The sequence below is a fragment of the Salmo trutta genome, chromosome 34 (genome assembly GCF_901001165.1).
Source record: "Salmo trutta chromosome 34, fSalTru1.1, whole genome shotgun sequence".
NCBI classification, from domain to species: Eukaryota; Metazoa; Chordata; class Actinopteri; order Salmoniformes; family Salmonidae; genus Salmo; species Salmo trutta.
In genome coordinates, this window is record NC_042990.1 from 34,364,205 (window position 1) to 34,389,732 (window position 25,528).

Genomic DNA, 25,528 nt, shown 5'->3' on the forward strand with positions numbered 1-25,528 from the left:
ACGAGGAGCACGTCATGTTGCGATGAAGACAGGAACCAATAGGACAGAAGGAGGAACGGAGGGAGCACACAAGCATTTAATAGAAGAGAGATAGATCCATGGGCACTTTAATGTTCAGGGACTGTAATGAAATGGACCCCAAGACCATAAAACAGCCTCAAAACGTCAGCTGGGGAGCAGTTAGAAAATGTGTCTTAAGAAATGCAGCAGGGCTTATCTTGAAAACAGTGAAAAGGGTCTTATACAACCCATGTTGTTTTAATACATATTGAAAGGGATTTTTCAGATTTTTTTTTAAACAAATAGTGAGGTAGGATGGCAGTGGAGTAAGAAAGAGATAGATTATGTAAAATGGCAACAGACTGGATGATAGTGGGGTAAGATAGTGAGAGATTATATCAGAGGGCAGTAAACTGGATTGATAGTGGAGTAAAATAGAGAGAGATTGTATCAGAGGGCAGTAAACTGGGTTGATAGTGGAGTAAGATAGTGAGAGATTATATCAGAGGGCAGTAAACTGGATTGATAGTGGAGTAAAATAGAGAGAGATTGTATCAGAGGGCAGTAAACTGGATTGATAGTGGGGTAAGATAGTGAGAGATTGTATCAGAGGGCAGTAAACTGGATTGATAGTGGAGTAAAATAGAGAGAGATTGTATCAGAGGGCAGTAAACTGGATTGATAGTGGGGTAAGATAGTGAGAGATTGTATCAGAGGGCAGTAAACTGGATTGATAGTGGAGTAAAATAGAGAGAGATTGTATCAGAGGGCAGTAAACTGGGTTGATAGTGGAGTAAGATAGTGAGAGGTTATATCAGAGGGCAGTAAACTGGATTGATAGTGGAGTAAAATAGAGAGAGATTGTATCAGAGGGCAGTAAACTGGATTGATAGTGGGGTAAGATAGTGAGAGATTGTATCAGAGGGCAGTAAACTGGATTGATAGTGGAGTAAAATAGAGAGAGATTGTATCAGAGGGCAGTAAACTGGATTGATAGTGGGGTAAGATAGTGAGAGATTGTATCAGAGGGCAGTAAACTGGATTGATAGTGGAGTAAAATAGAGAGAGATTGTATCAGAGGGCAGTAAACTGGATTGATAGTGGAGTAAGATAGTGAGAGATTATATCAGAGGGCAGTAAACTGGATTGATAGTGGGGTAAGATAGTGAGAGATTGTGTCAGAGGGCAGTAAACTGTATTGATAGTGGGGTAAGATAGTGAGAGATTGTATCAGAGGGCAGTAAACTGGATTGATAGTGGGGTAAGATAGTGAGAGATTATATCAGAGGGCAGTAAACTGGGTTGATAGTGGGGTAAAATAGTGAGAGATTGTATCAGAGGGCAGTAAACTGGGTTGATAGTGGGATAAGATAGTGAGAGATTATATCAGAGGGCAGTAAACTGGATTGATAGTGGGGTAAGATAGTGAGAGATTGTGTCAGAGGGCAGTAAACTGTATTGATAGTGGGGTAAGATAGTGAGAGATTGTATCAGAGGGCAGTAAACTGGATTGATAGTGGAGTAAAATAGTGAGAGATTGTATCAGAGGGCAGTAAACTGGGTTGATAGTGGGGTAAGATAGTGAGAGATTGCATCAGAGGGCAGTAAACTGGATTGATAGTGGGGTAAGATAGTGAGAGATTGTATCAGAGGGCAGTAAACTGGATTGATAGTGGAGTAAAATAGAGAGAGATTGTATCAGAGGGCAGTAAACTGGGTTGATAGTGGGGTAAGATAGTGAGAGATTGTATCAGAGGGCAGTAAACTGGATTGATAGTGGGGTAAGATAGTGAGAGATTGTATCAGAGGGCAGTAAACTGGGTTGATAGTGGGGTAAGATAGTGAGAGATTGTATCAGAGGGCAGTAAACTGGATTGATAGTGGAGTAAAATAGAGAGAGATTGTTTCAGAGGGCAGTAAACTGGATTGATAGTGGGGTAAAATAGAGAGAGATTGTATCAGAGGGCAGTAAACTGGGTTGATAGTGGGGTAAGATAGTGAGAGATTGTATCAGAGGGCAGTAAACTGGATTGATAGTGGAGTAAAATAGAGAGAGATTGTATCAGAGGGCAGTAAACTGGATTGATAGTGGAGTAAAATAGAGAGAGATTGTGTCAGAGGGCAGTAAACTGGATTGATAGTGGAGTAAAATAGAGAGAGATTGTATCAGAGGGCAGTAAACTGGATTGATAGTGGAGTAAAATAGAGAGAGATTGTATCAGGATTCAAAACTAATGTGACGTGCAGCGAATAGACCAGCCAGGCAACACCATATGGTTATTTTTGAAACATTATATCCATTTGACATACACAAAACAAAAACAAAAATGGGGGAAAAAATGATGGTAAAATGCACGAATATGCAATGAGTCGCACAGAACAAGAATGAAAAAAACAAGTTCTTGATAGAATGTGCATCACTGGAAAACAATGTTTCTCCTTGCTCAATGAGTGAATGTGGTTCTACAGGCATTCTGAAGTAGAATATGCTAAGAATCAAATCAAATCAAAATCAATTTCATTGGTCGCACATACACTACCGTTCAAAAGTTTGGGGTCATATAGAAATGCCCTTGTTTTTGAAAGAAAAGCACAATTTTGTCCATTAAAATAACATCAAATTGATCAGAAATACAGTGCAGACATTGTTCATGTTGTAAATGACTATTGTAGCTGGAAACGGCAGATTTTTTATGGAATATCTACATAGCCGTACAGAGGCCCATGATCAGCAAGTTCAACTGGCAGCTTAATTAAATAGCACCCGCAAAACACCAGTCTCAACATCAACAGTGAAGAGGCAACTCCGGGATGCTGGCCTTCTAGAGTTGCGAAGTTCCTCTGTCCAGTATCTGTGTTCTTTTCCCCATCTTAATCTTTTCTTTTTATTGGCCAGTCTGAGATATGGCTTTTTCTTTGCAACTCTGTCGCCTCTTCACTGTTGATGTTGAGACTGGTGTTTTGCAGGTACTATTTAATGAAGCTGCCAGTTGAGGACTTGACACTCTAATGTACTTGTCCTCTTGCTCAGTTGTGCACCAGGGCCTCCCACTACTCTTTCTATTCTGGTTAGAGCCAGTTTGTGCTGTTCTGTGAAGGGAGTAGTACACAGCGTTGTACGAGATCTTACATTTCTTGGAAATTTCTCGCGCATGGAATAGCCTTCATTTCTCAGAACAAGAATAGATTGACAAGTTTCAGAAGAAAGCTATTTGTTTCTGGCCATTTTAAGCCTGTAATCGAACCCACAAATGCTGATGCTCCAGATACTCAACTAGTCTAAAGAAGGCCACTTTTATTGCTTCTTTAATCAGAACGTCAGTTTTCAGCTGTGCTAACATAATTGCAAAAGGGTTTTCTAATGATCAATTAGCCTTTTAAATGATGAACTTGGATTAGCTAACACAACGTGCCATTGGAACACATGAGTGATGGTTGCTGAACCACACAGGTTGTCCCGTGTGGCTCAGTTGGAAGAGCGTGGTGTTTGCAATGCTGGGGTTGTGGGTTTGATTCCCACGGGGGACCAGTACGGAGAAAACATTTATGAAATGTATGCATTCACTACTGTAAGTCGCTCTGGATAAGAGTGTCTGCTAAATGACTAAAATATAAATATCAAAAATATAATGGGCATCTGTACACCTATGTAGATATTCCATAAAAAATCTGCCATTTCCAGCTACAATAGTCATTAACAATGTCTGCACTGTATTTCTGATACATTTTATGTTATTTTAAGTAACAGAAAATGTGATTTTCTTTAAAAAACAAGGACATTTCTATGTGACTCCAAACTTTTGAACGGTAGTGTATGTATAAATATTTAGCAGATGTTATTGCATGTGTAGCGAAAAGCAGCATTATACTCTCTTAGAGATCCAATGTCATATTATTTATGTTATTTCACATTGAATTCTTCTTCACATGATTACAGAAGACTTGTCATAAAGGGCGACAGCATGTGTTCTTTTTACTTTGGTGTGTAGGAGTATTGGATACATATACAGTACACTGCTCTTTCCATGACAGACTGAATCCAGGTTAAAGCTATTATCCCTTGTTAAATCCACTTCAAATCAGTGTAGATGAAGGGGAGGAGACAGGTTAAAGATGGATTTTTATGCCTTGAGACAATTGAGACATGGATTATGTATGTTTGCCATTCAGTGGGTGAATGGGCAAGACAAATGATTTAAGTGCCTTTGAACGGGGTATGATAGTAGGTGCCAGGCACACAGGTTTGTGTCAAGAACTGTAATGTTGATGGATTTTTCACACTCAACAGTTTCCTGTGTATATCAACAATGGTCCACCACCCAAAGGACATTCAGCCAACTTGACACAACATGGGCCAGCGTCCCTGTGGACCGCTTTCGACACCTTGAAGATCCCACGCCACGACGAACTGAGGCTGTTCTGAGGGCAAAAGGGGGAGGTGCAACTCAATATTAGGAAGGTGTTCCTAATGTAGGTAATTCCATGTGTATACCGTAGGCCTATATTTAGTTGATTCCTTTGAACATTGGATATATCTGTCTAGTGCCATCTGGCCTGGTATAGGCTATGAAGTGTGATGCTCAAAGCGTGGACAAGCGTGTAAATGACTAATTGACCAAATAACAACTTTGTGAATGATTGATGATGTATGTGTTTATTAACCAGGACAAGACTTTAAAAAAGGATGTAATTTATATGCATTTCCACTATAAATGTTTAGAAGTTACTTCTTAATTATTACTGTGACTACTGTTCTACCTTTTAAGAGTATGCAACCTCTTAAAGATGACAGCTGCAAACTTTGCACTGGTGCAAAAAAAACTCAGTCAATCACACCAAAAAGTGTCTTATGTACACTATGTAATCCTTACAGAGTAGGACAGAGCAGACATAACTGGGTCTTTCACTGTTTCTCACTTTGACAGTGCTTTAAGAGAGCACCCGGCGCCAAGTTCAGATATTTACCATGGTCTGTCTTCTGAGTAAATGTCCGTTATCTAAAATGGTGGCGACCATAAAAACAAATCAGAATGAAGCAAACCTGCTGATGTGTAAAACAATCAAAACAAATAGATTCATGATTATTGGAGAACATTTTAGGAACTACAGACACCAACACAAGAGAGGAGGAGGATATGCTGACACTGCTGCCTCCCTCTAGCTCAGTAAAATGCTGGAGCGAAGCTCAAAATACTTCCTGAAAGTAGTAATCAGTGTCAGCCAAGGAATTTTTTTTTTTAAACACCAGACAACACATTTGTATTTTTTTCCCAAGTCTAAAAAACATCTGTATGTAAAAATAATAACGGTGAGAAACAGTTCCCCTTTGGGGGCAGCAGGTAGCCTAGTGGTTAGAGGAGGCAGGTAGCCTAGTGGTTAGAGGAGGCAGGTAGCCTAGTGGTTAGATGAGGCAGGTAGCCTAGTGGTTAGAGGAGGCAGGTAGCCTAGTGGTTAGAGAGGTAGGTTGCCTAGTGGTTAGAGGAGGCAGGTAGCCTAGTGGTTAGAGGAGGCAGGCTAGTGGTTAGAGGAGGTAGCCTAGTGGTTAGAGGAGGCAGGTAGCCTAGTGGTTAGAGGAGGCAGGTAGCCTAGTGGTTAGACGAGGCAGGTAGCCTAGTGGTTAGAGGAGGCAGGTAGCCTAGTGGTTAGAGGAGGCAGGTAGCCTAGTGGTTAGAGGAGGCAGGTAGCCTAGTGGTTAGAGAAGGCAGGTAGCCTAGTGGTTAGAGGAGGCAGGTAGCCTAGTGGTTAGACGAGGCAGGTAGCCTAGTGGTTAGAGGAGGCAGGTAGCCTAGTGGTTAGAGGAGGCAGGTAGCCTAGTGGTTAGAGGAGGCAGGTAGCCTAGTGGTTAGAGAAGGCAGGTAGCCTAGTGGTTAGAGGAGGCAGGTAGCCTAGTGGTTAGAGGAGGCAGGTAGCCTAGTGGTTAGAGGAGGCAGGTAGCCTAGTGGTTAGAGGAGGCAGGTAGCCTAGTGGTTAGAGGAGGCAGGTAGCCTAGTGGTTAGAGGAGGCAGGTAGCCTAGTGGTTAGATGAGGCACGTAGCCTAGTGGTTAGAGGAGGCAGGTAGCCTAGTGGTTAGAGGAGGCAGGTAGCCTAGTGGTTAGAGGAGGCAGGTAGCCTAGTGGTTAGAGGAGGCAGGTAGCCTAGTGGTTAGAGGAGGCAGGTAGCCTAGTGGTTAGAGGAGGCAGGTAGCCTAGTGGTTAGAGGAGGCAGGTAGCCTAGTGGTTAGACGAGGCAGGTAGCCTAGTGGTTAGAGGAGGCAGGTAGCCTAGTGGTTAGAGGAGGCAGGTAGCCTAGTGGTTAGAGGAGGCAGGTAGCCTAGTGGTTAGAGAAGGCAGGTAGCCTAGTGGTTAGAGGAGGCAGGTAGCCTAGTGGTTAGAGGAGGCAGGTAGCCTAGTGGTTAGAGGAGGCAGGTAGCCTAGTGGTTAGAGGAGGCAGGTAGCCTAGTGGTTAGAGGAGGCAGGTAGCCTAGTGGTTAGATGAGGCACGTAGCCTAGTGGTTAGAGGAGGCAGGTAGCCTAGTGGTTAGAGGAGGCAGGTAGCCTAGTGGTTAGAGGAGGCAGGTAGCCTAGTGGTTAGAGGAGGCAGGTAGCCTAGTGGTTAGAGGAGGCAGGTAGCCTAGTGGTTAGCGGAGGCAGGTAGCCTAGTGGTTAGAGGAGGCAGGTAGCCTAGTGGTTAGAGGAGGCAGGTAGCCTAGTGGTTAGAGGAGGCAGGTAGCCTAGTGGTTAGAGGAGGCAGGTAGCCTAGTGGTTAGAGGAGGCAGGTAGCCTAGTGGTTAGCGCGTTGGGCTAGTAACTGAAAGGTTCCTAGTTTGAATCCTTGAGCTGACAAGGTAAAAATCTGTCGTTCTGCCCCTGAACAAGGCAGTTAACCCACTGTTCCTAGGCTGTCATTGTAAATAAGAATGTGTTCTTAACTGACTTGCCTGGTTAAATAAAGGTAATAATAAAATAGATGGGGATTGCAATGCCTAAAAGGGTGAATCTGGGATTCTAAAACAACAAAGCATTCACCCTGCCACTTACTTTGGAAAATCAGTCATGTAAAATAAAAAAAATGATATGTAAGGAGCCCAGATTGCCTATTTAAAAATTGAATAATTGTAGAGCACACAAGAGCAGGATCATCTATCTATGGCTAATGTCTTAACATTATGTCTATCAATGTTATCTTTCAATGCCTATCAATGTTATCTTTCAATGTCTATCAATGTTATCTTTCAATGCCTATCAATGTTATCTTTCAATGTCTATCAATGTTATCTTTCAATGCCTATCAATGTTATCTTTCAATGCCTATCAATGTTATCTTTCAATGCCTATCAATGTTATCTTTCAATGCCTATCAATGTTATCTTTCAATGCCTATCAATGTTATCTTTCAATGCCTATCAATGTTATCTTTCAATGTCTATCAATGTTATCTTTCAATGCCTATCACTGTTATCTTTCAATGCCTATCAATGTTATCTTTCAATGTCTATCAATGTTATCTTTCAATGTCTATCAATGTTATCTTTCAATGTCTATCAGTATTATCTTTCAATGTCTATCAATGTTATCTTTCAATGTCTATCAATGTTATCTTTCAATGTCTATCAATGTTATCAATGTTATCTTTCAATGTCTATCAATGTTATCTTTCAATGTCTATCAATGTTATCTTTCAATGCCTATCAATGTTATCTTTCATTGTTATCTTTCAATGCCTAGCAATGTTATCTTTCAATGCCTATCAATGTTATCTTTCAATGCCTATCAATGTTATCTTTCAATGTTATCTTTCAATGTCTATCAATGTTATCTTTCAATGCCTATCAGTATTATCTTTCAATGTCTATCAGTATTATCTTTCAATGTCTATCAATGTTATCAATGTTATCTTTCAATGTCTATCAATGTTATCTTTCAATGTTTATCAATGTTATCTTTCAATGCCTATCAATGTTATCTTTCAATGTTATCTTTCAATGCCTAGCAATGTTATCTTTCAATGCCTATCAATGTTATCTTTCAATGCCTATCAATGTTACGTTTCAATGCCTATCAATGTTATCTTTCAGTGTCTATCAATGCTATTTTTCAATGCCTATCAATGTTATCTTTCAATGTCTATCAATGTTATCTTTCAATGTCTATCAATGCTATTTTTCTCCTACGATTTCATCACAACAGGGCCAAAAGAAAACAGTGATAATTAAGAAATGGCAGGAGGATAGTTCCTGGGTCTCTCCTATGATGGATGAGGCATATGGCACCAGATAAACAGAGGGAGAGACAGATTTTCTCCTTGATGGGTCAACCAACTGTCATTACGGTTCTATCACGGCCTAAACATGTTGGCTTCAGTGGATACAGAGGGCCATTCAGGACTATTCTACCCTGGCTGCATCCCAAATGACACCCTATTCCCTATGTAGCGCACTACTTACGGTCCCTGGTCAAAAGTAGTGCACTATATAGGAAATAATGTACCATTTGGGGCTTAACCCTTCTCTGTATAAGCTTCAGTGTTGGGACGCCAGCTTCCTGCTTCCACCATCCATCACACTGGAAAGCGGTTTGAAAACGACAGGCGTCACCACATGAAATTTGAGGTCATTTCGGCGAACTCCATCGAGTCCCTTCACCACCGGAGCAGTTTGTCTGCTATGTTTAGAGACGTTGCCTCTTATTTCGACAGAGTCTAGTGAAGTGTGAAACCCAAGGGGGTTTGAGCCTTAGCACCACACTTAGTCAGGCTGCCAATGAGCAGTCAGCCACACGTGCACGCAAGCGCACACACCCACACACACACACACACACACACACACACACACACACACACACACACACACACACACACACACACACAGCCACCTCACCTGTTCCACATTCCCATCCAGTCTCTGTCCTGTCACACGTTTCACTGTGCAATCATTTTATAATTATCAGACAGACTTCAGAAACTGTGTACAACATGAACAAACCATGCAGAAAGGCTCCCTACGGTTCCAGTTCTGATCACACTGCCTGCTTTGTTGATGACTTGATTTGGAGTGAGTGGGAGTCCTTCTCCTGCAATTCACTTGATTTTCTAGTTATTCCAGAGTACCTCTAGGAAGCTCTATATACTGCAGTATTTACAGGAAGGCCTGCAGCTTGGTGGTGTGCCACAGATGGGCCATTGTGTTGTTGCTAACTGGGTATACATGTAAGAACACTTATTCAGTCCATAGGTTGGTACAGTATGTTAATACACCACAGTCTTTATTTTGCCTGTATACTTACTCTGTGTATAATATTGATGTAAATGAAAGATAAGTAGCATCGGAGAACTGTGTTTTATTCTTTGGGGCTTTCTCAGTTTCGTCATATTTGTATAAATGCATAAATACAGCAGTCTCTGTGAATACATTCAAATGGTTGTTCATGCTCTCTTGACGTTCTGGGACACTAATGCGGATTTAATAACATGCAATATGGCACAGCTCACAAAACGCACACAAACATACAAACTAACATGCAGCGCTGACATGCACAAATGCCCGAAGAGAACAGTGAGGACTACAAACATGCCTAAAGAAGACAGCGAGGACTACAAACATGCCTAAAGAGGACAGCGAGGACTACAAACATGCCTAAAGAGGACAGCGAGGACTACAAACATGCCTAAAGAGGACAGCGAGGACTACAAACATGCCCAAAGAGGACAGCGAGGACTACAAACATGCCTAAAGAGGACAGCGAGGACTACAAACATGCCTATAGAGGACAGCGAGGACTACGCAAATCCTGGTGGAGGTTTTCTTACTATTTCATACAAAATTGCTGGGCCAATTGTGCGCCGCCCTATGGGACTTCCGGTCACGGCCGGTTGTGACACAGCCTGGGATCAAACCCAGGTCTGTATTGACACCTCAAGCACTGCGATGCATTGCCTTAAACCGCAGCGCACCACTTGGGAGGCCCCACATTTGACTTTTTAAATATATTTTGAATATGCAAAGATCCATCTTCCTGACATAAGACAACTTGATCTACCTATGAATCACAACTACGTTGCACAGCTGATTAGAAGTCAACTATGTCGTCTTTCGCCACTCTGCACAGTATTAGTTTATCAAGTCGACAAAAACAAATCTGTCCATTTGTGAAGAGCCTTTGTTCAGTGTAGGTGGACAATCAGTAACATAGAACACGTGGACAACGCTCATCGTATGGACGACAATGTAAAGCACACAGACTCAGCTAATTGTTTTCAGATAAATAAAAGGCTTCATAAGGAGAAATTGAAACATTCGTTAATGCATTCATTAATCGTAAAATGTATATATCTTAGCTAACGTTGAAATGCTCTTGAGCATGCCAAGTTCGTTCATGACAGTTAACCATTCCCCATGTCTTGTCAGTCAAATCAGAAGTGTCATTGACTAGATATGTGTCGTTATCTAAGTCTTAATAAACCTGCACACGTCAATGATATGCACTTTATTCCAGAGGATTCCACCAATTTCAGATGCTTCGCAGGTAAGGGTTTTGTTTTTTTTTCTTCCCATTGTCTGGGGAGTTTGCTCCCCGATTCGATAATATGGGAAATTGCATCGACTAACCACTTTATATTACGTAGGCTACACCTTGGAACAAGCTTTAAGTGATATCGACTCACACACATGCACAATAGGGCCCGAGCTCACAGACTATTATTCACCAGAACGCTATGAACAGTCATTAATCATTAGTCTTTGTATCCACACAAACAGCTAATATAACGTGACTCCAGCATTTCTGCTGTTCTCTGTCGCCTCTGACACACACATGACTTGATAGCATCACAGCTGAGCTATGGGTTTGTGGTGAGGTCAGTAACGTTAACGTAGTGATATACGGTGCTAAAATACAGCTTGCATTCTACTGTGACACAGACGGTGCAACCTAGGATGCTGCAACCTAGGATGCTGCTGAGAAGGGTACCTATTGTTTTATACAGTCCTCGTAACACAGAGAATGTCCTCGTAACACAGAGAATGTCCTCATAACACAGAAAATGTCCTCATAACACAGAAAATGTCCTCATAACACAGTTGACACACAAACAATAATGGAGATTCACAAAGAGTTATACAAAATCAAAGCTTGCTTTGATTGGTTGTGCACATCTCTAATTCAGCCTAAGGGTCAGCAAATAAAAATTAGGAACAATTGCTTCACCTGGCTAGTCCGCCATAGTGCCCTGCTAAACCAAATAGAATGTGTGTTATTGCTTGTGGAATATCTTCTTGACGGCATGAAGCCAATCATTTGGATTTTGGATGGAGGTGTAACTCCAGGATTGCACACCAACTCAGTGGTCTTGTGGTTCATGCCTACCCTGAGATTAAGAGGTTGTGGGTTCGATCCCCGGTCGAGTCATCCCAAAGACTTAAACATTTTTACCAAATGCCTCTCTTCTTGGCACTCAGCATTAACGAGATGGATTGGGGATAATGCCCTGCGATAGACTAGTGTCCTGTCCAGGGGGTGTAGTTGTACATCAAGCTGCCTCACACTACAGAAATAGGAGATAGACAAGTGTCCTGTCCAGAGGGTGTACTTGTACATCAACCTGCCTCATGTAACTGGCTCGGACAAGGCTACCTTTACCCTCCAGGATTGCACAGTGCATATTTGCCATAATATACATTTTCATTCAGCACAAGGCCATTGGTTATTGATTCAAGGCATGATGGGTGGGTTGGGGGACTTATCATGCATTCAACATCAGCAGGTTACGATGTCCAAACAAAGCCATTACTAAATGACTGAAAACATGAAACACATCAACAAACAAACACTTACAAGCACGCACAGGAAAACAGAAATCACAGATTTACCATAACAGAGTAACAAAGGTAGACTCACAGATAGAAAACTTGTTGCTGTTGTCTTTGCCTGGGAATAATTTTACTCCTCTAGATTTAAAGTCTACGGACCTTTTCACTAGTTAAAGGGAAAACAAAAACATGAAATCAGGTGAAACAGGTGAAACAGGTGAAACAGGTTCCAAATAAACCGATCAGCATTGAAAACCAAGAAACCCATCCTCCAAGCTTATGGAGAAGAGCACAAATCATAGCAGCAGCAGGTAACAATAGTCAAAGTATCTTAGCAACAGAAAAAAAGAAAGAATGTGAAGAGATAAAATAGGCAAGAGCAAAAAGAAGAGGAGAAGAAAGATATTATTATTATATAAGTAGCGTACAGGGCTTCTGTTCATTTGTCAACCTTGAAATGATTGGGGGGTTTTGCAGGACAGCAGACCAGAATGTAGAACAGCCGATATGGATCAGCCTTTAGCCACAATCCCCAGAGGAGTCTTCAGGGCAGGGGCGGCTGTCAAGGTTTTTTTCAGCAACAGAATGGCCGATTTGTTATGCCGCAGAACGGCACGCTGGGACATGACAGTGCAGGCGTTAGCTCACACACACACACACACACACACACACACACACACACACACACACACACACACACACACACACACACACACACACACACACACACACACACATGCCCACACATTCGTACATACACACACCCACACAGAAACAAACGCACGTACACACACACACACACACACATCCTGAGCAATCGGAGGATTTTCAGGTGTTGTGCTAACATCAGATGTTCATGTAAATGTAGCCCCAATATCTTAGTTGAACAGAAGCCCTGAGAAGAATGACAAGCTTAATAATAATAATAATATTAATAATAACAGTAATAATAATAATACTGTGATCACATTCAACATGTGTGTAAAAACATCAATCATGATAAATGTTTTATTTTCTGTTTTCCAAAAAGAAACCTTAAAAAAAAAAAAACATCTTTTGTCAGAACATGTTTAATGCTTTTGTTCAGAAAGTGATCATAGATTCACTGTCCGATATAAAATGGGATAATGAAGGATTATATTGGGGTTTTGAAAAAAGCAAGTGGCATTGTGTGAGACTGTGGAGTTGCTCTCTGTCTCTCTCTCTCTCTCTCTCTCTCTCTCTTCTAATTTGTGTATTTGAGAGCAACCCTCACAGCCTTACAAAGAGCACATTTAACACAGAAGGGTACACTCACACATTGACATAGGACTCACTGATTCAGCATTTCCTTAAAAAAATATGACAATATGCTGTATATTGGTTTAAAAAAATATTAAAATAGGGCTTCATCATTGTTAACACGTTGCTCAAAATATGAAGGTTGGGTTGAAACTCATAAGGCTATGTTAGGGTTAGACCTTCAGTTCAGGATTAACTGAATGACAGAGAATGAGACGTTTTTTTGACAACTCCCAGTTGTCCTTCAGGATATTGACATACAGTGGAGGTGGATAAGGTAGAACATGTTTGCCCACTCTTACACTAGGAAAGATTCCTGTAATCCATGGCATCAAAATCAACATCTCAAACTTTCAGACATCAAAGGTTGTGTAGTTAGGATGGTGAGCAGGCCAACTCATTATGAAAGAGCGTAGTTAGGATGATGAGCAGACCAACTCATTATGAAAGAGCGTAGTTAGGATGATGAGCAGACCAACTCATTATGAAAGAGCGTAGTTAGGATGATGAGCAGGCCAACTCATTATGAAAGAGCGTAGTTAGGATGATGAGCAGACCAACTCATTATGAAAGAGCGTAGTTAGGATGATGAGCAGACCAACTCATTATGAAAGAGCGTAGTTAGGATGGTGAGCAGGCCAACTCATTATGAAAGAGCGTCGTTAGGATGATGAGCAGACCAACTCATTATGAAAGAGCGTAGTTAGGATGGTGAGCAGGCCAACTCATTATGAAAGAGCGTAGTTAGGATGATGAGCAGACCAACTCATTATGAAAGAACGTAGTTAGGATGATGAGCAGACCAACTCATTATGAAAGAGCGTAGTTAGGATGATGAGCAGACCAACTCATTATGAAAGAGCGTAGTTAGGATGGTGAGCAGGCCAACTCATTATGAAAGAGCGAAGTTAGGATGATGAGCAGACCAACTCATTATGAAAGAGCGTAGTTAGGATGATGAGCAGACCAACTCATTATGAAAGAGCGTAGTTAGGATGATGAGCAGGCCAACTCATTATGAAAGAGCGTAGTTAGGATGGTGAGCAGGCCAACTCATTATGAAAGAGTGAAGTTAGGATGATGAGCAGACCAACTCATTATGAAAGAGCGTAGTTAGGATGATGAGCAGACCAACTCATTATGAAAGAGTGTAGAAAGTAACATTACCAGCATACCAAATATTTTCTTGATTGTCTGCTTTGAAAAGTTTAAAGTAAAAAAGTGATTAAGGCATGCCATACTGTTTTTGGAATGTTGTGCATTTTAGAAATTATAGGTCGACAAATCTGCTCTGTGAGTAAAACTCTAAAATCCTATTTATGATACTAAGACACCAGACACTGTACAGTATGCTGCAAAGCTTCTGCAGACCTGTGGTTTCCAGTTACTACTTGCTCCAATGTTACATTTCCACTTGAAACTCTTCAAAAGTTCAAAGTCCCCAAAAAGTACCTAATGTCAGAAACAGTGTGTACAGCCAAGATCAACAGAAGATCACTCAAGCTGATATTATTGAATATTCATTAAGAGTGGACAGTACCTCTTCCATATTCATTAAGAGTGGACAGTACCTCTTCCATATTCATTAAGAGTGGACAGTACCTCTTCCATATTCATTGAGTAGACGGTACCTCTTCCATACTCATTAAGAGTGGACGGTACCTCTTCCATATTCATTAAGAGTGGACGGTACCTCTTCCATATTCATTAAGAGTGGACGGTACCTCTTCCATATTCATTAAGAGTGGATGGTACCTCTTCCATATTCATTAAGAGCGGACAGTACCTCTTCCATATTCATTAAGAGTGGACGGTAGCTCTTCCATATTCATTAAGAGTGGACGGTACCTCTTCCATATTCATTAAGAGTGGACGGTAGCTCTTCCATATTCATTAAGAGTGGACGGTACCTCTTCCATATTCATTAAGAGTGGACGGTAGCTCTTCCATATTCATTAAGAGTGGACGGTACCTCTTCCATATTCATTAAGAGTGGACGGTACCTCTTCCATATTCATTAAGAGCGGACAGTACCTCTTCCATATTCATTAAGAGTGGACAGAACCTCTTCCATATTCATTAAGGAAGTGGACAGGAAGTGGACAGTACAAGCAGTGCCTAACATTAATAATAGTGCAGACTTCCTCAATTATAGTTAATCTGTGAGGGATCTGCATCTTAATTAACGGTTACACTTTGAAGGTCACTGATGAGCACCGCTTGAGCAGTATCACTTACGATGACTTAATGTGTCCTTTCTTGGGATATGCTTAAATTGAGGCGAGATAAATCAGCCAACGGTTTTCTTTGTGAGGATATGTAAACTATATTAGAGAGCCAGGGCATTCTCAGGCACTATGAGGGACACCTTTAGTCTGACCTCTTATTAACCCAACATGAATGTTTCATTACTCTCATTTCATGATCCTCAGGTCAGCTTTCTGTCATGAATATATAAAGGCTAAAATTACACATTGGGTCCTTCCCATGCGCTGCCAGAAGAAGGTACATTAACCGTCACGCCCAGGTTGCCTATGAATTGATACTTGCCGCTCAGTCGTGACATTTCATCATTCAGACTGATTAAAAAAGGATTGGGGACGCCGTTGGAGATCTGCTACATATCTGGAGGAAGGCAACCATCTCAACATGCCAACACTGTCACTCTAATTTAGGTCATCAAAATGTAAGGTGGCACCAAGGCAATGGGTACCTAAATCATAGAACAGGGATCATCAACTAGACAAAACAAAATGTATTTTAAATGTAAGATTCTTCAAAGTAGCCACCATTTTTTCCCCTTTTTACCCCCTTTTTTCTCCCCAATTGGTAGTAATTACAGTCTTGTCTCATTGCTGCAACTTCCGTACAGACTCAGGAGAGGCGAAGGTCCTGAAACACAAGCCAAGCAAGCCGCACTGCGTCTTGACACAATGCACATCCAACCCAGAAGCCAGCCACACCAATGTGTCAGAGGAAACACCATACACCTGGTCAGTGTGCACTGCGCCCAGCCCACCACAGGAGTCGCTAGTGCACAATGAGACAAGGATATCCCTGCCGGCCAAACCCTCCCAACACGGACGACGCTGGGCCAATTGTGCACCGCCTAGTTAAATAAATTAAAAAATGAGTAGCTGTGTCCAGACTGGTACTGTATATATATTTTGCTCAGAAATCGTGGGGAGCCAAATAAAACCACCCTCCGGACAAATTTTGACTAAGGGATTTATGAGAATAGCCATCATTAGCAGGATTTCTTGTGTTTGGAATATTGCAGTCTGTACTATAATATTTCAGTCTTTACTATACTGTATTGTAATATTTTAGTCTGTACTATAATGTACTGTAATATTTTAGTTTGTACTATACTGTACTATACTCTTCCAGTCTGTACTATACTGTACTATAATATTTCAGTTTGTACTATACTGCACTCTATATCAGTATGTACTATACTGTGCTATACTTTTCCAGTTTGTACTATACTGTACTATACTATTTCGGGTTTGTACTTTACTGTACTATACTCTTCCAGTCTGTACTATACTGTACTATAATATTTCAGTTTGTACTATACTGCACTCTATATCAGTATGTACTATACTGTGCTATACTTTTCCAGTTTGTACTATACTGTACTATACTATTTCGGGTTTGTACTTTACTGTACTATACTCTTCCAGTCTGTACTATACTGTACTATAATATTTCAGTTTGTACTATACTGCACTCTATATCAGTATGTACTATACTGTGCTATACTTTTCCAGTCTGTACTATACTGTACTATACTATTTCTGTTTGTACTTTACTGTACTATAATCTTCCAGTCTGCACTATACTGTTCTATAATATTTCAGTTTGTACTACAATATAGCTGCATAAGGGTGAGATAGAATGATAAACTATAGACAATTCTGCTGTATACTGGCAACCTAGAATTCAATAACCCATTCTGGCTTGTCGAGGGCCACGGGTAAAAGGACCAATCAAGTCATGTTGTAGGCAAATACAGTTGAAGTTGGAAGTTTACATACACCTTAGCCAAATAAATTAAAGAGCAGTGATACTATCAATAGCAGTGTGCCGATTTCTTATTTTTTCTCTACTTTGAAGAATCTAAAATATATTTTTGATTATATTTACAATGTATGAAATAGTAAAAATAAAGAAAAAACATTGAATGAGTTGGTGTGTCCAAACTTTTCTCTGGTACTGTATATACAGTTAAAGTCGGAAGTTTACATACACCTAAGCCAAATACATTTAAACTCCGTTTTTCACAATTCCTGACATTTAATCCTAGTAAAAATTCACTGTCTTAGGTCAGTTAGGATCACCACTTAACTTAAAAGAATGTGAAAAGTCAGAATAATAGTAGAGAGAATGATTTATGATTTCAGCTTTCATTTCTTTCATCACATTCCCAGTGGATCAGAAGTTTACATACACTCAATTAGCATTTGGTAGCATTGCCTTTAAACTGTTTAACTTGGGTCAAACGTTTCGGGTAGCCTTCCACAAGCTTCCCACAATAAATTAGGTGAATTTTGGCACAGTCCTCCTGACAGACCTGGTGTAAATGAGTCAGGTTTGTAGGTCTCCTTGCTCTCACACGCTTTCTCAGTTCTGACCACAAATGTTCTATAGGATTGAGGTCAGGGCTTTGTGATGGCCACTCCAATACCTTGACTTCGTTGTCCTTAAGCCATTTTGTCACAACTTGGAAGAATGCTTGTGGTCATTGTCCATCTGGAAGACCGATTTGCGACCAAGCTTTAACTTCCTGACTGATGTCTTGAGATGTTGCTTCAATATATCCACATACTTTTCCTGCCTCATGATGCCATCTATTTTGTGAAGTGCACTAGTGAAGTGCACCCTCCTGCAGCAAAGCAACCCCCGTGTTTCACGGTTGGGATGGTGTTCTTCGGCTTGCAAGCCTACCCCTTTTTCCTCCAAACATAACAATGGTCATTATGGTCAAACAGTTATTTTTTGTTTCATCAGACCAGAGGACATTTCTCCAAAAAGTACGATATTTGTCCCCATGTGCAGTTGCAAACTGTTGTCTGGCTTTTTTATGGCAGTTTTGGAGCAGTGGCTTCTTCCTTGCTGAGCGACCTTTCAGGTTATGTCGATATAGGACTCGTTTTGCTGTGGATATAGATACTTTTATACCTGTTTCCTCCAGCATCTTCACAAGGTCCTTTGCTGTTGTTCTGGGATTGATTTCCACTTTTCGCACCAAAGTACGTTCATCTCTAGGAGACAGAACGCGTCTTCTTCCTGAGCGGTATGATGGCTGCGTGGTCCCATGGTGTTTATAATTGCGTACTATTGTTTGTACAGATGACTGTGGTACTTTCAGGCATTTGGAAATTGCTCCCAAGGATGAACCAGACCTTTTTTTTCTGAAGGCTTGGCTGATTTCTTTTGATTTTCCCATGATGTCAAGCGAAGAGGCACTGAGTTTGAAGGTAGGCCTTGAAATACATCCACAGGTACACCTCCAATTGACTCAAATGATGTCAATTAGCCTAACAGAAGCTTCTAAAGCCATGACATTAATTTTCTGGAATTTTCCAAGCTGTTTAAAGGAACAGTCAACTTAGTGTATGTAAACTTCTGACCCACTGGAATTGTGATACAATGAATTATAAGTGAAATAATCTGTCTGTAAACAATTATTGGAAAAATTACTTGTGTCATGCACAAAGTAGATGTCCTAACCGACTTGCCAAAACTATAGTTTGTTCACAAGAAATTTGTGGAGTGTTTGAAAAATGAGTTTTAATGACTCCAACCTAAGTGTATGTAAACTTCCGACTTCAACTGTAATTGAACTAGGGCAGTGAGAGGGTGATAGGTTAACGGTGGTGTAAGGGCTGTGTTAGGCCTTGAGGCAAAGCAAAGGGTACTTAAATTCCAAACGTACAATGTCGGTGTAGTCATCTATGCAATACACACTCTAGACCAGGCCTGGGCAAAAGCCGGCCCGAGGGCCATATGCGACCCACGACCTAATTCACTACGGCCAGGGGAATCATGCTTAGGTCACATAAAGAATTTGCGATAGAAAAGTTTTGAGAAACATACTGTATGTGTTATTCAAATTAAAAGCCTAATGAATACTAGCCTTTGTGTAATGATTTAACTCCCACCGCTTGTGGGACATTTATTTTGAAGGCACGTAAAAATAACATCTGCATGAGAACAGACAGTGACTGACAGGACGACACACACGTCACAGTTACAAATAGTAGCTAGCTTGAAATTGTGCAAAAAAAATGTTTTTTAAAAATGTCTAAGATTTCAAAGAAATGGAAAGTCTACAATGAATGTAGGGTGTTCCAGCAAAAGTGGACATCGAAATATTTCTTTATTGAGGCATCAGGGAAAGCTGTGTGCTTAGTGTGCAAAGAGAGCATCACTGTCTTGAAAGACTACAACTTTTCCCGACACTTCCAGATGAGGCATGCAGAGAAATATAGGAATACGTATTCTGAGCAGAGGGCAAGTGCATCGAAAGAGTTGCTTTCTCAGTTGCAAAAGCAGCAAGGACTTTTCACAAAACTGCATTCAGCAAACAACGGAATTTTGAGAGGTAGCTATGTACTGTCCCACAAAATTGCTAAACATAGCAAGCCACTCGCTGAGGGCGAATTCATTAAAGAATGTTTAATTGACTCTGCAGAGAAAGAGCTGTTTGAAAATATTTCCTTGTCAAGACGAACAGTGACACGGCGTGTTGAGGACATTTGAAAGACTAGGTAAAGGATTTTACCAATTTCTCCTTGGCCTTGGATGAGTGCAGTGATGCATGTGACACGGCGCAGTTGTTGATATTCTTACGAGGCATAACCCCAGACTTTGAAATTACAGAGGACCATGCTTCAGTGCAGTCAATAAAGAGCAAAACCACAGGGAAAGATTTATTGGAGGAGGTTAATAAGTGTGAGGCAAAGCTGGGACTGAGTTTTGAAAAGTTATCCAGTGTGACCACTGATGGGTGCCCAAACTTGACAGGAAAAAATGTTGGCCTTTTGAAAAGGATACAAGATCAAGTAGCTGAGCTGAATCCAGATCAGAAAATTATTTTCCTGCATTGCATTATTCATCAGGAGGTGCTCTGTAAATGTGTTCTGAAAATGAGCCATGTTGTGGATACAGTCACTAAAGTGGTAAACTTCATAAGAGCAAAATCTTTGAACCACAGGCAGTTTGTCTCACTGTTGGAAGAGACAGAGTCGGGTCATGCAGATCTCCCCTACCACACAAACGTGAGATGGCTGAGTTTGGGGCAGGTGCATAAAAGGGTGTGGGACTTGAAGTCGGAGATTGCTGAGTTTTTGCAAATGAAAGGAAAACATGTGGATTTCCCTCAACTGCAAGATAAAGAATGGTTGGCTGATTTTGCCTTCACAGTGGACATCATGGCCCTCGTGAATGAACTGAATTCCAAACTGCAAGGGAAAGGCCTTTTTGCACATCATATGTACAGTCTTGTCAAAGCCTTCAAGGGAAAATTACTCTTCCTGACCCACCAAGTAGAAGCCACCAATCTCACCCACCCTCTGACACTACTAGTCTGTTCCCTATCAGAAGACCAGCGGGAGAAGTATGCTCCGTGCTTTGAACAGTGAGTTTTCTCATCATTTTGAGGATTTCAAAGTGTTGGAAAATGACATGCAAAATATAAAGTCATGCTCAGAAGATGTTTGTAATGTTTGGGTCAACCTATGTATGTGAACAGACATTTTCAAGTGATGAATATAACAAGTCAAGTCACAGATCATCGCTTACTGACTCTCACCTCTCAGCAATCTTACGCATAGCGACGTCAGAAACTATACCTGACTTCACTGCTCTAGTCAATGTCCATCAGAGACTTCACTCCTCACACTGATTGAGTAGTTTAAAGGTAATGTTGAGCTCTCTCTCTTTCATATGTTGTTGTGACTACCCTTTAACAAGAGTTCTGTCTGTGGTGCTGAATACAGTGTACTTCTCCCTCCGTGCAGTTCATCACATGTTTAATCATGAAAACACCTACCAAAAGGAGAACATGGATGTGGTTTATTTCTGTGCATGTTAAAAAAAGTTAAGTAATTAGCATATCTGGATGTGATTTACAGTAGATATACAGTTGAAGTCGGAAGTTTACATACACTTAGGTTGGAGTCATTAAAACTCGTTTTTCAACCACTTCACAAATTTCTTGTTAAGTAACTATAGTTTTGGCAAGTCGGTTAGGACATCTACTTTGTGCATGACACAAGTAATTTTTCCAACAATTGTTTACAGACAGATTATTTCACTTATAACTTACTGTATCACAATTCCAGTGGGTCAGAAGTTTACATACACTAAGTTGACTGTGCCTTTAAAAAGCTTGGAACATTCCAGAAAATGATGTCATGGCTTTAGAAGCTTCTGATAGGCTAATTGAAATCATTTGAGTCAATTTGAGGTGTAACTGTGGATGTATTTCAAGGCCTACCTTCAAACTCAGTGCGTCTTCGCTTGACATCACGAGAAAATCAAAAGAAATCAGCCGAGACCTCAGAAACAAATTGTAGACCTCCACAAGTCTGGTTCATCCTTGGGAGCAATTTCCAAATGCCTGAAGGTACCAAGTTCATCTGTACAAACAACAGTACGCAAGTATAAACACCATGGGACCACGCAGCCGTCATACTGCTCAGGAAGGAGACGCGTTCTGTCTCCTAGAGATGAATGTACTTTGGTGCGATAAGTGCAAATCAATCCCAGAACAACAGCATAGGACCTTGTGAAGATGCTGGAGGAAACAGGTATAAAAGTATCTATATCCACAGCAAAACGAGTCCTATATCGACATAACCTGAAAGGCTGCTCAGCAAGGAAGAAGCCACTGCTCCAAAACCGACATACAAAACCCAGACTACGGTTTGCAACTGCACATGGGGACAAAGACCGTACTTTTTGGAGAAATGTCCTCTGGTCTGATGAAACAAAAATTGAACTGTTTGGCCGTAATGACCATTGTTATGTTTGGAGGAAAAAGGGGTAGGCGTGCAAGCTGAAGAACACCATCCCAACCGTGAAGCACAGGGGTGGCAGCATCATGTTGTGGGGGTGCTTTGCTGCAAGAGGGACTGGTGCACTTCACAAAATAGATGGCATGATGAGGTAGGAAAGTTATGTGTATATATTGAAGCAACATCTCAAGACATCAGTCAGGAAGTTAAAGCTTGGTAGCAAATGGGTCTTCCAAATGGACAATGACCCCAAGTACACTTCCAAATTTGTGGCAAAATGGCTTAATGACAACAAAGTCAAGGTATTGTAGTGGCCATCACAAAGCCCTGACCTCAATCCTATAGAACATTTCTGGTCAGAAATGAAAAAGCATGTGCAAGCAATGAGGCCTGACTCATTTACACCAGCTCTGTCAGGAGAAATGGGCCACAATTCACCCAACTTATTGTGGGAAGCTTGTGGAAGGCTACCCGAAACGTTTGACCCAATTTAAACAATTTAAAGGTAATGCTACCAAATACTAATTGATTGTATGTAAACTTCTGACCCACTGGGAATGTGATGAAAGGAATAAAAGCAGAAATAAATACTTTTCTGTACTATTATTCTGACATTTCACATTCTTAAAATAAAGTGGTGATCCTAACTGACCTAAGACAGGGAATTTTTACTAGGATTAAATGTCAGGAATTGTGAAAAACGGAGTTTAAATGTATTTGGCTTAGGTGTATGTAAACTTCTGACTTCAACTGTATCTGTCAACACAGTCATTCACATGATGTATAATCCTTAAATATGATTCTGGCCCGCGATGGCAAAAATATATTCTAATGTGGCCCTCCATGGAAAATAATTGCCTAGGCCTGCTCTGGACACTGGACACTGGACACACATTCCACCATGTCTAGCTGGCTAGCTTTTAGAAAACCCTTCACTGTAAAATGGTTCAAGACAAAAAACTTAGAGTATCGTAATTTCCGGACTATTAAGCGCACCTGAATATAAGCCGCACCCACTGAATTTAAAAAATATATATTATTTTGAACATAAATAAGCCGCACATGTCTATATTAACTTTAAATTCACTTTACACAGGCTTTAACGAAACACGGCTTGTAACAAAAATAAATAGGCATTAACGAAACACGGCTTGTAACAAAAATAAATAGGCTTTAACGAAACACGGCTTGTAACAAAAAATGAAAAATTTGCAGTAAGCTTTACCAGTAGTTGTCTTTTTGCACTGAGTCAATTCCTCACGCTGCTGTTTCCAACGTCTTATCATTGACTCATTAATACCAAGCTCCTGTGCAGCAGCTCTATTTCCTTTTCCAACAGCCAGATCAATCGCCTTCAACTTGAAAGCTGCATCATATGCATTTCTCCGTGTCTTTGCCATGATGAGGGTGACAAAATGACTACCGTAATCAGAATGCTGGGAAGTTTGAGAGCGCTCGATTTAATCTAAACAGTAAACAAAAAAGTTGTTTGACCTTAACCCGTTCGGCAATTTCATTGCTCTAATGAAAGCTTCATGCCGCCAAAAAACTGAGCACGTTACAGAATGTGTTTTTTTGGAAGAAAAAAAATTGAAAGCGGGAAAAATCCATATATTAGCCGCGTCATTGTTTAAGCCACGAGGTTCAAAGCCTGGGAAAAAAGTTGCGGCTTATAGTCCGGAATTTACGGTAAACTACAACATGTATGGTAGAATTATCTGCCCGTACATTTGAGGAGAAAATGCTAGCACTTGGAGCATGGTGTTGAGTGGACAAAGCAAGTTAAAACCTCTTACAGCCCATTAGGGATAGGGGGCAGTATTGTCAATTTCGAAAAAAATATGTGCGCATATTAAACTGCCTCCTACTCAAACTCAGAAGCTAGGATATGCATATTATTAGTAGATTTGGATAGAAAACACTCTGAAGTTTATAAAACTTTTGAATGATGTCTGTGAGTATAACAGAACTCATATGGCAAGCAAAAACCTGAGAGAAATCCTACCAGGAAGTGGAAATCTGGATGCGTGGGCTCTCTTCAAGTCATTGCCTTTTGAACACACAGTGACGTGGTAATCATTGTGCACTTCCTAAGGCTTCCACTAGATGTCAACAGTCTTTAGAAAGTTGTTTGAGGCGTCTACGATGAACAGAGACCGAACAAGAAGGCTGGGAAGTTGGTAACCCAGGGAAGGACATCACTTCATTGGCGCGCATTCACGCGAGAGGTAGCTCTGTTCCAAAACGTTTTTCAAGACACTGGAATGGTCCGGTTGGAATATTACTGAATCTTCACGTTCTAAAGGCCCTAAAGATTGATGTTTTACAGCGTTTGCCATGTTTGAACGAACGTAAATAGATTTTTTTTTACTTTTCGTCGTCACATTTTCCGCACGCTGAACTGAACACGCGAACAACAAGGAGTTATTTGGACATAAATTATGGAGTTTATCGAACAAAACAACATTTATTGTGGACCTGGGATTCCTGGAAGTGCCTTCTGATGAAGATTATCAAAGGTAAGGGAATATTTCAAATGCAATTTATGATTTTAGATGACTCCAACATGGCGTCTATCTGAATTGCCTAGTGTATTTTTCTGAGCTCAGTACTCAGATTATTGCAAAGAGTGCTTTCCTCGTGAAGCTTTTTTGAAATCTTTCACAGCGTTAGCATAAAGGAGATGTTCATCTATAATTCTTTGAATGACAGTTTAATATTTTATCAATGTTTATGACAAGTATTTTTGTAAATTGTGGTGCTGATTCACTGGCAGTATTTGAGGGAAAATATTTTCTGAACGTCACGCGCCAATGTAAAATGCTGTTTTTATATATAAATAAGAACTTTATCGAACAAAAAATGCATGTATTGTGTAACATGATGTCCTAGGAGTGTCATCTGATGAAGATTGTCAAAGGTTAGTGCTTCATTTAGCTGTGTTTTGGGTATTTGTGATGCATGTAGTTGCTTTGAAAATGGCTATGTGGTTATTTGTGTCTATGTACTCTCCAAACATAATCTAATGTTTTGCTTTCGCTGTAAAGCCTTTTTGAAATCGGACAACGTGGTTCGATTCAGGAGAAGTGTATCTATAAAATGGTGTAAAATAGTCCTATGTTTGAGAAATAGAAATTATTAGATTTGTGGTTTTGAATATGGCGCTCTGATTTTTCACTGGCTATTGTCAAACTCAATCCCGCTAACGGGATTGGTGTCATAACAGTTAGTTGAAATGGGTTCCTTATATCAATTTAATGAAGCTCTGATCATTCTCTCATAGCCTATAGCTTATGGGGATAGTGATGTACTTTAATGGCTGCTGATATGGGAGCTATAAAACCTTATACAGGAAAACTATTGTTCAGATTTATTACTTCCAAAATTGGTCAAAAATTCTGTTTATTTATGTTCTGCAAATTCTGCTAACTTCAGCAA

General features: G+C 40.6%; 1 protein-coding gene across 1 annotated transcript in view; it reads right to left on the reverse strand.

The window, feature by feature from the left end:
* LOC115174068 (CUB and sushi domain-containing protein 3) overlaps positions 1–25,528 on the reverse strand; it is a gene marked incomplete in the record, with an annotated part of 716,433 nt that overhangs the window by 307,358 nt on the left and 383,547 nt on the right. The window contains 1 exon segment of the mRNA XM_029732731.1: positions 11,872–11,949. Coding sequence (XP_029588591.1) covers positions 11,872–11,949 — 78 coding nt within the window.